The sequence below is a fragment of the Laccaria bicolor genome, genomic scaffold, assembly GCF_000143565.1.
Source record: "Laccaria bicolor S238N-H82 LACBIscaffold_4 genomic scaffold, whole genome shotgun sequence".
Taxonomy (NCBI): Eukaryota; Fungi; Basidiomycota; class Agaricomycetes; order Agaricales; family Hydnangiaceae; genus Laccaria; species Laccaria bicolor.
The window spans coordinates 70,845-86,184 of record NW_001889875.1 but is presented as its reverse complement, the minus strand read 5'-3'; the positions used below and the strand labels follow the sequence as shown (position 1 = coordinate 86,184).

At 47.8% G+C, this 15,340-nt stretch overlaps 7 protein-coding genes across 7 annotated transcripts; 3 read left to right on the top strand and 4 right to left on the bottom strand.

Moving 5' to 3' along the window:
- Positions 1-1,439: 1,439 nt before the first annotated feature.
- Positions 1,440-2,351, bottom strand: LACBIDRAFT_323116 (uncharacterized protein; the record flags this gene model as incomplete). Its single annotated transcript, XM_001876323.1, has 3 exons — positions 1,440-1,792; positions 1,849-2,250; positions 2,348-2,351. 3 exons carry the CDS (start codon positions 2,349-2,351, stop codon positions 1,440-1,442), a joined length of 759 nt encoding a protein of 252 aa, XP_001876358.1.
- A 5,187-nt stretch (positions 2,352-7,538) lies between these two features.
- Positions 7,539-7,982, bottom strand: LACBIDRAFT_311068 (uncharacterized protein; the record flags this gene model as incomplete). Its single annotated transcript, XM_001876322.1, has 1 exon — positions 7,539-7,982. One exon carries the CDS (start codon positions 7,980-7,982, stop codon positions 7,539-7,541), a length of 444 nt encoding a protein of 147 aa, XP_001876357.1.
- Positions 7,983-8,072: 90 nt separating this feature from the next.
- LACBIDRAFT_311067 (uncharacterized protein) lies at positions 8,073-8,666 on the bottom strand (the record flags this gene model as incomplete). Its single annotated transcript, XM_001876321.1, has 3 exons — positions 8,073-8,327; positions 8,378-8,584; positions 8,634-8,666. The coding sequence occupies 3 exons, from the start codon at positions 8,664-8,666 to the stop codon at positions 8,073-8,075; spliced, it is 495 nt and encodes a 164-aa protein (XP_001876356.1).
- Positions 8,667-9,168: 502 nt separating this feature from the next.
- On the bottom strand, positions 9,169-9,693 carry LACBIDRAFT_323113 (uncharacterized protein; the record flags this gene model as incomplete). The annotated part of the gene is made up of 1 exon (XM_001876320.1): positions 9,169-9,693. The coding sequence occupies one exon, from the start codon at positions 9,691-9,693 to the stop codon at positions 9,169-9,171; it is 525 nt and encodes a 174-aa protein (XP_001876355.1).
- Positions 9,694-10,643: 950 nt separating this feature from the next.
- LACBIDRAFT_311065 (uncharacterized protein) lies at positions 10,644-11,116 on the top strand (the record flags this gene model as incomplete). The annotated part of the gene is made up of 3 exons (XM_001876794.1): positions 10,644-10,737; positions 10,791-10,969; positions 11,042-11,116. The coding sequence occupies 3 exons, from the start codon at positions 10,644-10,646 to the stop codon at positions 11,114-11,116; spliced, it is 348 nt and encodes a 115-aa protein (XP_001876829.1).
- A 727-nt stretch (positions 11,117-11,843) lies between these two features.
- LACBIDRAFT_323111 (uncharacterized protein) lies at positions 11,844-13,400 on the top strand (the record flags this gene model as incomplete). Its single annotated transcript, XM_001876793.1, has 7 exons — positions 11,844-11,949; positions 12,002-12,135; positions 12,509-12,595; positions 12,639-12,746; positions 12,851-13,030; positions 13,084-13,235; positions 13,286-13,400. The coding sequence occupies 7 exons, from the start codon at positions 11,844-11,846 to the stop codon at positions 13,398-13,400; spliced, it is 882 nt and encodes a 293-aa protein (XP_001876828.1).
- A 558-nt stretch (positions 13,401-13,958) lies between these two features.
- Positions 13,959-15,109, top strand: LACBIDRAFT_323110 (uncharacterized protein; the record flags this gene model as incomplete). The annotated part of the gene is made up of 6 exons (XM_001876792.1): positions 13,959-14,167; positions 14,220-14,232; positions 14,508-14,643; positions 14,713-14,810; positions 14,852-14,880; positions 15,016-15,109. The coding sequence occupies 6 exons, from the start codon at positions 13,959-13,961 to the stop codon at positions 15,107-15,109; spliced, it is 579 nt and encodes a 192-aa protein (XP_001876827.1).
- Between the last annotated feature and the right edge of the window lie 231 nt (positions 15,110-15,340).

Here is a 15,340-nt window from a genome sequence, read left to right as displayed (position 1 = left end):
GGGAGAGAGGAAGAGAAGGAGAGAAACAACAAAGAACTTGGTGAACTCTTGTCTGTGAAAGTGGGGTGGGAGAGATGTTTGATATCACATGCAGGGGTTTGACTGGCAGGGGATGGTAATACAGATGTGGGTGAGGTATGCAGATCAGGTGCAACTGGAGAGAGAAAAAGAGAAAGAGCAAAGAACTTTGTGAACTCTGGTTTTTGAAAGTAGGTTGGGAGAGATGTTTGATATCACATGCAGAGGTTTGACTAATACAGATGTAGGTGGGGCATGCAGATAAGGTGCAATTGGAGAGTGAAACAAAGAACTTTGTGAACTCTGGTTTTTGAAAGTGGATTGGACAACATGTTTGATATCACATGCAGGAGTTTGTCTGGCAGGGGATAGTAATACAGATGTGGGTGGGGTATGCAGATAAGGTGCAAATGGAGACCTCAGAGCTGAAGTAGAGGCAGAAGTGGAGGGGATTTCTAAGCAGCTAAAAAATTCCATAGTGCGAACTGTATCTATAGTGTCAAAGTGGATAGTACTTAAGCAACTCAGGAATCTTGGACTGAATAGCTTCAAGGTGATTCAATACATGTCATTGAGGCCCAAAATTGTTGAAGGAGAATGAATGAATCTGTAATGTGAACTGTATTCATAGTGTGATTGGAAGTGGATAATACTTAAGCAACTCAGGTATATCACAGATGCTATTGATGCCCCTTATTGCTACATACATACTGGGAGCACAGCTAGACATAGTGCCAAAACCCCTGGAAGTCATTGCAGAATCTTCCAGAATATATACTCCAGACAGCAAAAAAAATCACAAGTTTTTTGCTGAAACTAGGACCCCTGACACCACTACAGACCAGAAAAATATATCCTTACCACATCTGTTTCACAAAATATATCCTAAGGCAAAGCCAGGGCAAAAATATATTTCTAAGGTGTGACAGTGACATTTCAGGGTCCACTGACCAAAAATATATCCTTACTGCATTTCACTTGCAAAATATATTTTGGTGGTGTGACACAGACATTATAATTTTTGTGTGACATTTCAGGGTCCATGTGTCAAAAATATATTTTAGATTTCAGGGCTTTCTAGGACCCATATATATCTAGAATATAGATATGGTCCATGACATTTAGTCATGTAACTTACGTGGAGTTTGCATGACTAATAGTCAGTTGGCACTGGGTGACTGAAGTGGCTAGGACTTGAGTTCAGATCGGTGATAGACAATCCAGCAGACAAGAATCAGTGCATGCCCTCTTTAATGCCTTCTAGGACCACAGGGCCTGTGAGGCTCGCCGCCAACCTTGATAAGCTACAGTAGGTCTAATTGGCCAGAATAGAGCAGGTTCAAATGTATATATGGATTTGTAGTATATAATAAATGTGGGCGTGTCGTGTCTACTAAGAAGTGTTTATGGATAGTTACTACTTAGTCACTGAAGATCTTGGTGCTTGTAAAATGTAGATAGGTTGATGTACTTGTTGAGAGAAAAATGTTTCCAATTGTCAATGATTTCAAGGTGAGTCCATTTAGCAGGGGAGAACTTGGTGCCAAACTTCGGAATGAGGTAGCAGCTTGGACAATATCACAGATGGGTACAACATCAGCCACAGGGAGACCACAACTGAGCAAGCGAGAAACAGAGTAGAGGCCAGAGTCAGGATCAGGAGCTCGAAGTGGGTTGAACCACTCGACGTAGGCGAGGCATTTGGGGATGGATTGGTCATGACAAAGGTGATCAGGGAGTGCAAAGAACATGTGCACTTGTGCTACCCAAAGTCCTGCAATGAGAGATACATTAGTTAACAAGATGTAGCAGCACAGGAAGTGCTCTCACCTTCTAAGTAAGTCCCCTTGGTAGCTTGATTCCTCTCCTTGCCCTCAGTCCTAACTAAAACAATGTCGAAGGTTGCCGGAGAGTCTTGCTGAGATCCAGGGATGATTGGTACAGCACGAATGTGCTGGAGGAAGTTGATATGGCCAGTGGAAGGAAGGTCGGGTAAGCAAATGGATAGATGTTTGTAGGCATCAAATAGGTCAGTGTGATTGGGGAGTAATGGTTGTTGAGGAGGCAGGAAATAGTGTTGAATGAATGTTGTGAGAAGAGAGAGGAGGTTGGTTGCATGGAATTCGGTGACTATAGTGTTAATGTTGACCAGCCAGAAACTAGGCTTGACTGGTAGATGGTGGGTGATGGGTAGGTCGGCGTTGGTTGTTGGTTCGCTGTCATTGTTGTCAACTGTGAGGTTGATGTCACCATTGTGACCCAAGCTGTCACCATTCTTGTTGAAGGAGACCCCTCGTGACCTCTTTGTTTACGCGTACGCTTTGCTTACTCATTTCTCCATCTCGTCTTTCTTTATCCACCTTTTACATTTACTTCCGGTATTTGCTAGTCTTTACCTCAAGCCACCCGATTTTTCCTATATAAACTAGAACCTTATTTTCCCTCACCTCAGTCGTTTCACATCCGTGTCTGACTGAGGTGAGCTTTTGCTACTTATATTCATATACTCTTACTGATGCTACTCGTATGTAGTTCTTCGTACGTTAACAGGTAGCTAAGGCAATACAGTCGTTTCACATCCGTGTCTGACTGAGTTCTTCGTACGTTAACAGGTTATGGGCCCCGCTGCGCTCTAACTCGAAGAAATATAGACACACACATACCTGCTCTATCACATTACTTGCGACTCACAGAGCCTACTTTACCACGTACACAAAATGTCGTCGTCAGCAAACCCCCCTACCTTTTCAGAGGACCAAAAATTTGATGGGACAAATTTTGCTACCTTCGAGACGCTTGTTGTCATTGCGGCCAGCAGCCGCGGCGTCTTAGGGTATCTACAGGGAACTATCCCTAACCCTGCCCCTTATCCGAGCCCCACCACTCTGAATTACACACCGGCGTTAACAAACGTCCCACTTCCTGACGATCCCTTGCCGTGGTACTCCACAAACCCCTCCGGTGCGGAGTGGGCTATGCGCGACGCCTGGGCATGTGCACTACTCCTCTATAACACTAAAAATGCCATCGGTCTTGGTCTTAAGCTTGATGGCACTGCTGCTGAAGCATGGAAGTCACTCACAGACCAATATAAAATCTCGTCTGACCTCGCCATTGTCACTACCCAACGCGACCTCCGTAATACCGCTTTCGCCGACGGAAACGATTTCCCAACCCATATCTCCAACTTGCGCACCAAGTGGGTGATGGCAAACAACGCTGGTGCAAAAATCAGCGACGCAGATTTTCGCATGATCGTCTTATCCTCATTACCTGAATCCTGGGATAGCGTCGTCGGCACGCTTTACGAGGCCAAGTCATCTGGGGAAGTCATCAGTCGATTAATGATTCATTGGAATCGAATTGACCGTTCCAAGTCTGTCACCAATTCCTCCATGGTCGTTACGGCTCTCCAAACTAACACGAGGAAGCCACGAAGCCAATTATTATGCGCTAACCCCAACTGCGGACGTCGTGGTCATCTAATCACGAACTGCTATTGGCGCGGCGGAGGGAAAGAGGGACAGTTCCCTGCAGGCTTCGGACAGCATGGGGGAGGACAAGGTTCTGCGACCCAGGGTACCGCTAACGCGAACACATCGTCAGTCACAGCAGCGCTCACTGACACCTCACCTACCTCCGAAATTACTTTCGCCCTCATCTCAAATGTACCCGGACTCGCATTGGAAGAGTCCGCACATACGCCCTACATAACCCATGTGTTAGCCGCAACTACCACACCAGGAGAGAGGGATGTACCGACCTATGCTGACTCTGCAGCAAATAAACACTGTTTTGTAAACCGATCAGACTTCTCCACCTACCACGCATTATCCCAACCTGATGAAGGCCAGCCCGCAAACAAAGGGGGACAATTCCGTATCGTCGGACATGGCGCAGTCACCAAAACTATCATATCTGGAGTGCTGAAGACCACCATTACCTTCACACATGCAGTCCACACCCCTGACCTCATTGCAAACCTCGTCTCGATTGGCAAACTTGACGAGGCGAATTGCTGGGCATTATTCGGCAGTGGGGGAGTAACCTTCTATGACATCCATGATGGTCAGAAAAGGACACTCATGAAAGGCACGGGGAGCAATGGGATGTACCTCCTCCGTGTCGAGCCCAACCCACCTATCACACATGCCCTTGCAGCGCGCTCCCTCCACAAACCCACAGACCTCGAGATGTGGCACAGACGTTTCGGACATGTCGGTGTCCGCTCGATCATCGACATGGCCAAGAGGGGGTTAGTCGATGGTCTTGACATCACGAAAGGAGGCGCTGAGCCCGAAGGGCGATGCGAAGACTGCATCTATGGGAAGCAGACAACGCGCCCATATGATAGTGTGGTGGAACCTGAGACAGAGGTATTGGAGCGGGTGTACATCGACTTATGGGGACCAGCACGTGTTCGCTCTGTTGGGGGAGCTGAGTACATGATGGCGTTCAATGATGGAGGCTTGTCTTACCGTGTTGGTTATTTCCTCGCCTCGAAGTCGAGCGCCACGACCCTCAGCGCTTTCGCAGAGTACCATCCGAGGGCAGAGCGGGAGACTGGAAAGAAGCTGATTCGGATTAGGGTTGATATGGGCAACGAGTTCTTCAACGAGAAATGGAGGGAATACACGGCCACTCACGGTATCATCGTGGAATTCAGTGCCCCATACGCACACGGTCAGAACGGTTTGGCAGAACGTGGGATGAGAACCATCATCGAAAGAACACGTTGTGTTCTCGCCGACTCCGGTTTATCCCCATCGCTCTGGGCTGACGCCGCCTCCTTCTGCATCTACACCGGGAACTACATACCTTCCAGTCGACACCCTGCGCAGATACCCACTGAGAAATGGACGAGCAAACGTCAGGACGTCTCACACCTTCGACCTTTCGGCTGCACGGTGTATGCCAAGATACCGGAGGAGATAGGCATATCGAAGCTGATGCCTCGATCGATCAAGTATGTATTGATCGGCTATTACGGACGGGGGACGTACAAGTTGTGGGATCGATCATCAGGCACGACTATTAAAAGTCGTGACGTCATCTTTGAGGAAGGACGAGGCCATCGCACTATCTCCAACGCACCCACATCCATCCCCGAGTCTACCTTCGATGACGACGACGTACAAGCACCTACTCCAGAAGTCACAAATGACACCACAGGTGTAATCATACCACCAAAACCTTTGGCGCCACGCCCTCGACAATCTGATCCCCCACTACACCCAGACACAACCACGCCCGCTGTCCCAAGTGTCCCATCAGATGCCACGACACCAGTCGCACAAACACCTCCCATCCCAAGGCGCTCTGCGCGCCTTGCTGTCCTAGGTACTGGAGCACCTACAGACACAACGGCCCTTCACACCATACTCCCTGACTCTCAGATCCTGCGGAGCTACTGGGAGGCAATCACGCGCCTTGATCTCTGGAAACAACCCATGGATACCGAGTGGGCGATATTGAAGGAAAGAGGTGTTTTCGAGTTGGTGGAGGCACCTCCAGATGCGCGCGTCATTGATTCCATGTGGGTCTATGCTAATAAGTATGACGCAATAGGAGAGATCATCAAACGCAAGGCGCGCCTCGTCGCCAAAGGCCACACTCAGATCCCAGGACTTGATTATGATCAGACGTACGCCTCTGTCGTACGCCTAGAGTCCTTCCGCATGATCGCTGCAATTGCAGCTGCTATGGACTTGCACATCTGGCAGGTAGATATCGTCGCTGCCTTTCTCTACAGTACTAACAAGTTCACGACATTCATGAACCAACCGCCAGGTTATGTCATCCGGGGGGAGGAAGAGAAGGTCTTACGGGTCGTCAAAACCCTATACAGTATGATGCAGGGGGGATACGATTTTCAAACGGAAATGACGGGCGCATACGAATCTTTGGGATACTACAAATCACTCGCGGACCCGTGCGTCCACTCCCGCATCATTCAAAACGAACACACTATCACCACCACTTACACCGACGACATCTTTGGTGCGTCCACAACAAAGGAGGGAGCAGAAAAGGCGAAGAAGGAGATTGAGGCGTGCTTCGAGATAAAAGATGTGGGGGACCTTGGGTATATTCTGGGGATCCGGGTTGAGAAAGATGAAACCACGGGTGCGATTTCTCTTTCCCAAGAAGCTTACATTCGTCGCGTCTTAGAACGCTTCAGAATGTCCGACTGCAACGCCAAATCCACCCCATTACCCTCCGGCATCATCTTATCTGAATCCGACTCACCCAAGACGGATGAGGACGTCCACTTCATGGCGGACAAACCTTACCGCGAAGCCCTCGGCGCCTGCATGTGGGCTCAAGTCGCGACGCGCCCCGATATCTCCTACGCCCTCAGTGTCCTAGCCCGCTTTCAGGCAAAACCTGGACCAGCACACTGGAAAGCAATGCTCCACCTCCTTGCTTACCTCAAGGGCACACTCACCTACAAAATCACCTACAACCGCGGCGCCAGCCTCGACCCAATTGGATTTGTCGACGCCGACTACGCCGGGGACATCGACACGCGTAGATCGACCTCAGGATACGTATTCACATTAGCAGGTGGGCCTGTATCCTGGAGCTCGAAGCGTCAACCCACTGTCGCCCTCTCCACCACCAAGGCAGAGTACATGGCGCTCACACGCGCTGCTCAACAAGCCCTTTGGATGTACTCATTCATGGGTGAAGTCGGCCACAATCAAACCTTCCCCGCTGTCCTCCACGGTGACAACGCCGCCTCCATCGCCCTATCACTCAACACCAAGGGACATGCACGCGCAAAACATATCGACATACGCCATCACTACATTAGGGAACGTGTAGCTGCCAAGGAGATAGAGCTCGTCCAAATCCCCTCTGAGGAGAATCTCGCCGACATCTTCACCAAGCCGCTCCCGCGCGTCACCCACCAAAAGCTCGTCAGAGCACTCAAGTTGGACGTCTAGAGGTCCCTCGTCGTCTGGGGGAGTGTTGAAGGAGACCCCTCGTGACCTCTTTGTTTACGCGTACGCTTTGCTTACTCATTTCTCCATCTCGTCTTTCTTTATCCACCTTTTACATTTACTTCCGGTATTTGCTAGTCTTTACCTCAAGCCACCCGATTTTTCCTATATAAACTAGAACCTTATTTTCCCTCACCTCAGTCGTTTCACATCCATGTCTGACTGAGGTGAGCTTTTGCTACTTATATTCATATACTCTTACTGATGCTACTCGTACGTAGTTCTTCGTACGTTAACAGGTAGCTAAGGCAATACAGTCGTTTCACATCCGTGTCTGACTGAGTTCTTCGTACGTTAACAATTCTTCTCATCATTGCTTTCCACCTCATCCAACTCCTCACGCCACAACAGCCAGTCAAGGTACACTCGAAATCGCTCCGTTGCTTCCTGGCGGTCAAGCCACTTCGTCATCTGCACCACAAAATTGCACTTATTGCTTGCTCAATACCCTTCCTTGGTGAAGTCGATATGAATACAATCAGACCACTCTGTGTTGTATCTGTCTGCAGAACCTCACGACTTGATGGACTCGAAATAGTGGATCATTTGGTGGAGTTTAGGTATGTTAAAATGTTCTTGAATGCCTTGCCAAATGAAGACATCTTTATTGTCATGGAAGGTCTTCAGGGCGTCTTGGAGTGCATTCAGGGATGCTGTGGTCTGTACTTGCAGACAAGCGAGATAGATGAAATCAATGGCCGCCCTTGCTGTACACAGAACTTGTGGTTGAACTGCCCCCACAAGAAGACCGACAAACACACGCTGCATTTCTTTATGTTCAGTGCCTGTCCATTGCGAAACACGCAATATCCCATTCTTGAAGTGCCGAAGACCCAGATATCCTGGCATGCAGTGGAACTGCTTGTCCACTTCTGCTTCCCCTGCTACCTTGACACACCACTTGACCAGGTGGTCATGGAAGATGCCTTTGTGAAGCTGATGGAGGAGATCGGGCATGAAACATGAAAATATGTCACTATGAGGAAGCTTGGCCCAGAACAGCTCTCAAACTGGGTGTATCCCCTCTGTGGTGAATTCCGGCACCCATCACCCAGACACCTTGTGTTCAAGTATAACCTTGGTGTGTTCCTCATCATGTAACAACGACTTGACAAACAACCCTCTCTTTTCAGGTGTCACTAGACATTTCGGGCAGTAGCTCTCTTTACAGCATGCCACCAGACATTGCTCTGGGAAATCAGCAACATATGCAGCGAGGAGAGGGAAGACACGTCGGATGAAGCTGTCTGCACACACGACATCCACGCCATCTTTCCCAGCTTCGACGATTGGTGCCAGGATCTGGGACGTGCAGTAGTGGAACAGCCGTTACCTTCATCTGAATGTGTCGCCTCTGTGTAGTTGTCTAACTTGGCAACAGGCAGATACCCAATCAGGACAGTCGCATGGGCTGTAGGCTTATGGCGCTTGTCCTTATCAATATTACCAATGGTCAGGTATACCGGCCATGCCTTTTTGTCACCTCGGAAAGTGGACAAGTGTGTCTTGTCAGTTGAGAGAATGATGGCTGCAATGGTCAATCCGATAGGTAATTTCTTCTGTTTATCAATAAGAATTTGTTTGACCAGTTCTCTTCAGTCCACGTACCTGGGTGTCCCACCACCAATCTGCTGTCCACATTTCATCATATACCCTGTTTGTTCCCTTGCGATCTGTATACGCTCATTCAGGTGCATATTGTAGTGCATCTCATAACACCTCATTCCCCATTAACTCTTTTACAACCTCAATAGGGTTTCACTGCCAAAGTTCAAGCTGCTCCATGGGCATGGGTTTCCCATCCCCATCAGTGATGTTCCTGGGAGCGCTAACAATGTCACAAAACCATCGATTTCTGTGTGTGGGTAGGGCATCAATCTTCTTTAGGAAATCACGGTTGCTGTTGTAAGAAGGCTTGGTCCAATCTCGCATCTACGTGTGCCATCAGAATGATCCTGAAGTTTTCACACAAGAAATGTACAATAGGCAGCTTGAGGAACATGTCAGCTTGTTTTTGTCCCACATTCCGTAGTAGCCATTCCGCCAGCCCCCACTCTGCTTCATCTGTGAAAGGGCCCCAGATTGGCTCGCCATCTCTCTCCTGCTGTTGACATATTGATTCAAACAATGGAGTACCTGTTCCTCAGGTGGCCCCCGCCTTTTGGTCCTCAGGATACAGCTCAACGTAGTAAAATTCTCGAGTGGATTGAGGTACTACATTGTCGTCTGGAACCTCCTCAATCATGGTACATTGTGATGATTGTTGTGGAGCAGCTTCATCTAACAGTGTCTCTGGGGCTGTAGACATCAAGTTATCAGCAGCATTGTCAAGGTCCTGGTCCAGTTGAATGGGGGGCTCTCCATCCACTAGTTGAATGGGTTCTCCTGGGGCTTCTTTGTGATTCTCCTGTGTTTGAGCAGACCCATCCTGCTGACCAGCTACTTCAGTCCAGATGTTTGCGACATAAGATCCAAAGTCGGCTTGACGCGCTTGATTGCAGGCAGGCGTATTGTGGATATGTTTGTGTAAACCTGGAACAGTTGCAAAGGGCCCTTTTCCACAGAATCCGCAGATGGTGGATACAGTAACAGTTGGGTCAGGCAAAGCACACTGCTCAACTATCACCTTCCTTAGTTGGGTTTGGCAAGTACGAGGGACAGTCAACATGTCGAGAGAGGTATGTGTACTTGTTCAACTGTCAATTGCATTAATTTTTTTTTAACCTATCTGATCATAGTTGTCTCAGTGTTCTGCTCTCCGCCATTTTATACAATGGCCCCTGTCACATTACCAACACGAATCATGCCATCGCCTTTGTTGATTTTTTAGAAATTGGACACCACCACCCGATTTTCCTATTTAACCGCCATGACTGCTGGACCAAACCAGTGTGCACTATTGCCTCAGTCTTCTTGTGTCTTTTCATCAGCTTACAACTCTGTTTAGAATGGCCCCTCGCACACATACTACATAGTGTTCGCAGGTCCAGTTAAGTCCAGTTTTTTTACCTCAAAACGACGCAACTGGCAACTGCAACCAGTCTAGACCGATCCAAATATTGAGGGACTGCAACCGGACCGCTTTGGACCGGTCCTAATCGGTCCACAATGCGAAAAAGACCAGTCCAGACCAGTTGCAACCGGTCTTTTGTTGTAAAATTTATTACACCACAGAAACTAAATATTACTTCACATACATTGCATACGTAGATAGATATTTTAATTCTCTGTAGACTGATCAAAAATCTAAGCAATTCTGTCAAGATTTGACTGAGGTAGGGCGAAAACAGAAAGGACGTACATTTGAATCACATACATAAAAATGTTTTTGGCCATATCTCAACCAATTCTTGACCGTTTTTGATGATTCAGGGACCGAAAATTAAAAAAAATGTGCACGAGTAAGGTCCAGCATGTGATGGGATGAAAGACCAGTTGCAACCAGTCTAAACTGGTCTTTTTCAGTTTTTATATATTTACAAAAACATGGCAACTGGCAACTGGACTGACCACAAATGTGGGCAACTGCAACTGGAAAAAGACCCGACCGTGGTTCAGTCCAGTTCAGTCCTATGTATATTTTCAGTCCTGTAGACTGGACCTGCAAACACTAGTACTATGGCTCTCAAACCAGCTTCAGCACCTCCTGTTGAAGCTCAGCCGACTTCTTCCGGTTGCCCACACACATTGTCTGCCAAGCAGCAACAGCTCAGTAAGTACATCAAACCTAATAAATATGTTTCTCGTACTCATGAAGACTCTCAGAAGTTGACAAGAGACAGAAGCAAGCAGTGTCGAAGGACAAAGCTTATGTCCAGGCCCTACATGGTCATCAAGCCCAGGAAGCGATCATGGGCTATCAATCTATACCTGTCCAAAGTCCTGTTGAGGCCGATGTCGAGTCTGAGGATGAAGACGACCATCCTGTTGTTCACCGTCAAGGAGTAAGTTGCATGTTCTATGTCAAGAGCCTGTGCTAACATGATGAAAATTTACATCTTTTACACTTCAACCAGTCATCAAGACCACCGTACGTGATGGTCAAACTTAGTGTTTGGAAGTCCGGTCTTGTGACTGGAAAAAGACTGTAACCAGACCGGACCAAGACCCCAAAAGACCGGACCTGCGGTCACAGTCTTTTATTTTTGAAATGTGAAGACCGCAAAAAAACCGGTTAACGTGAACCGGTCAAGACCGGTTTGGACCGGTCTTTTGTAGCCCCTTAAATACCCTTTAAAACGCACCCAAGAACGTACGATTTGGTAAAAAAAAACGAGAGAGATATGAATTAAAATGTAAATTACTTTTGGGAATAATAGATGTACCAGACTTATTTTATAGAAGCACCAATTCCTAACGGAATTTAACGTTCTTGGGCTCGTTTTGAAGCTATTAGAGATGTTAATAAATTTACCGATTCATAATTTTAAAATATTGGCCTAAAGACCGGTCATAAACCGGTTAAAACCGATGCAGACCGAAACTGGTCTATAGACCGCAAAAAACCGCGGTCTGTGGTCTTTTTGCGGTCCGGTCTGGTCTTTTGACTTCTGGGGAAAAGGCAGACCGGTTACGGTCACGGTTAACGCCCCTGGGCATCAAAAAACCGGACCGAACCAGACTTTCAAACACTAGTCAAACTCTAACCCATCAAGTCGCACCAGACAAGGAAAATGTACCTGTAATGACTTTTGTACATATCTCATCGCAACTATTTACCCCCCCCCATCTGACCAATCTACCCAGGAAACAAGAGGGCTGTCCAAGAATCTTGTTCAACGTATCACTGGACAGCCTCCTCAATCTTCACCATCCATGATGGATGAACACACTCCCAGTCCATACAGCCCCAAAAGCGTGTCACTTTATGGGCGGCCTGATGGTACCTACTATACGAAAGAAAAGAGGTATCCAGAAGCAGAGAGTAAGGCTCTCCTTACCTTACGTGCTGTTGTCATGATGTTTGTGTTTTTCAGATAGTGATGATGAGTTTGGAACCAAATCAATGCTCTATTTGCAACCAGTGGTCTACAAGTACCCTGATGCACACCCCAAGCTCAAAGCTTTCCCTCATGCAGAGCCTGCTCATGTTTCAAAGCAGGCCGAGCGGGTTTGTTGCTTCCAACTCATCACCATAATCTCACTAACTTCTTTGTCTTCTCATAAGGACCATCAAGCTACCCTCACCCCATCTGTTCATGCTTCAAAGCAACCTGTACATCTTCCATGTTTGCTTGGTCAGCAAACTTTTAAGCTGTTTACTTACCAACCTCCCAACTCTTGAAGGCAGCGGCACCCCCCATCGCACCAATCATAAACTCTCGCATCCGAAAGGATCATCCGGCCACCCCAGCGCCTTCGACCACAGTGGTCACCAAATGACCCAAGACCAAGTCATCAGGCTTGCGAAGACGTGCCTGAGTTGCGGACTTTGACAAACTCAGCAAATCCCTTCTTGAGGAGACTATCTGGACCGCCTTGAGGATCACGATATGGCCACAGGAGCTTGGGTGGAATCGTGTAATGCACGAGGTGTTCGCGTCGAGTTTGATGAAGACATGCTAAAGCTGGTAAGCATCATCAACTGTTTTCCATCATCTAATCACTCAACAGATCACTGCTCGTGCATCTCAAGTCCGTGGCCAGCTCAAGACCATCACGCAGCCTTTGGTTGAGGCTGCATCAAGGCTGCATATGGAATCAATCCAAGTGCTCCCAAGTGTGAGATCAAAAATCTAGTTGAAGACCTGCTGGACCGAAACACCTTTATGTACAAGGTTCATCATAATCCCTCTGTCTATTCTCAGTTCTCAGACACCCTCTAGGACACAAAGGCTCACAAAGGCCTCTACTGTCACCCTGTGTTCCAAGCCATCGTCAACAAAAAGTGGTTCCGAAACAAGACCAACAACGGAGTCATCCATCCAGAGTTCTCTGAAGATGACACACTCTTGAAAATAACAATGGCTCTTGTCATCACTGTTGTACATCGGTCATACTTTCATGTGAATTGTTTGTTCTAACTCATCACCAGGCTGAGAGCTGCATTGATGAATAGCAAACCAGCAAGCACGTTGATGTTCAATTCACCACAACAGTGTACAAGCACAAGTTCAATGCACATCTCAAACAAATCATCAAGTTCGAAAAGAAGACACAGGAGTCCAAGATCATCCCTTGCCTCCTCAAACATATTCTCAAGCTTGCAAAGTAAGTCTTTTGTATTCTCGTGAATCTCCTCTCTGCTTATACAACTATAGGAAACATGCAAAGGTTGTTGATGCCCCCGATACAGTGGCCCTGCAGCTTACCGAGGATGACATTGAGGCAGCTAAGAAGGAGTGGGAAAATATGGTGTTTTCGGATGATGAATAAATAGTTAGTGATGTGCAAGGGTTTGCAAACCCTTAGGGGTACAAGGGTAAGGGTAGGGAGGGTAAGGGTAGAGGTTAGGATTTTCTGACCCTCAAAAAACCCCAACCCTTGACAAGGGTTGGGGGTTTTTGTGAGGGTAAGTCAAGGGTGGTCAACAGATTATGTAATAGATCATGTGAGCCGCATGAGCGGTGTTTGCCAGGAACGTTACATACATCAACAACAAACAAACACTTTTCTTTCTCAACAACCACTATCCACATCGACGACCACCCGCAACCGCGACCAACAACCCCACCTTCCGCAACCACCGCCGTTCGACGTTCTGAACCACCATCGCACACGTCGACAACAACGACAACATGGCAACGCCACGTCAGCAGCCCAACGGCTGATGGCGACCTGGCACGTCAACGGACGTGCCACGTCGTCAGACGGTGACGACGCAATCGTCGTCACTGCCCACATTAGTTCAGGTGCCAATGTGATCCCTCCCCCGCACCCTTTCCTTTCTTCACACAACAAACAGGTGCCACGTCAGTGACGTGACAACCGACAATGACCGAACCACACTTTAATCACCGCCACCTTCCCCAACCGTGGTTCGACGCCCCGAACCACCACTACACATGCCAACAACAACAACAACGAGGCGACGCCACATCACCAGCCGAATGGATGACAGGTGACGGTGACGACCTGGCATGTCAACGAGCGCCCAACACCATGAAAAGTGACGAATGCCCAGCACCACCACTCGAGCCCAGGTGAGTCGTTACAACCCTGTCATCTCACTCCTTCCTTTGACATTGAATCCAGGTGCTACGTCGCTGTTAGCAACGTGGCAACCAAACGACGAACAACGGCCAATTCGTCGTTCGTTGTTGTCATCCATCTTATGACCCACCGGTGAGCACCCCTGTCCCAACCCACGTCTCTAACATGTCCCCCACAGATTACATGACACAATGATGACACCGCGCTGCAACGACGACACGACGACAATGACAGTGGACGGTCGAACGACCGACACAACGACATCTGATGACACAACAAGAAGAGGGGGGCGCCACCTTGACTTATGTACTGATTGATTAGACTACGTAGTGTACATTATACCTGACCCTAATGTCCACCCGTTGTGGGTTTTCGACCCCCCAAACCCTGTACAAACCCCTACCCCCACCCCTGAAATACCCTTACCCATGGAAAGGGTACGGGTTTGCATCGGGTAAGGGTAAAGGTAGGTGTGAAAACACCCGCGGGTTACCCATGCTCATCACTATAAATAGTTAATCTACAATCTCTGTAGCCTATCACACCATACAATATACTGCACTATGCCCTCCTATAGCTTCTATGAGTCCTATCAGTGCAACTGACTACCGACCTATCATGATCTATGGCTGGGTATGCAGTTGTTGTGCTTACCTATCAAACCTATATATCAGAGGGGAACCTATCACCCTACATGTGCTATGTAGGTCTCGACCATTTTCCTGATGCAGCTCTCGCAAACACATCTCCCCAACATCTCCCACACGAGACTCCAGCACCCCAATTTGATTTTTAAATTACGATTAGATTAGATTAGGACCCTTAATTTCCTTTTTAGGACGGTGGCCAAATTGGGCAAACCCTCAATATTAATAACTCGCCCAGTTTTCATCGGATCGCTTATCCCTTTACAGCAAGATGCAAAAACGTAGACACCTCTCCAAATTTCCCAGACTCCGCCTCGCTTTGTACAAACAACCGCATTTGGTGCAACTCCGCCGCACGACGCGTCATAGTGACTTCATGGCACGCCATTTTATTATATATACTCCTACAAATATGGTACTTCTATATAATTTCTCTTTTCCCATCTTCAAATATGTCAGGGAACTACTGCTTTATATCTGTGAACAAAAATGGCATCTCATGTTACGAGGGTGATG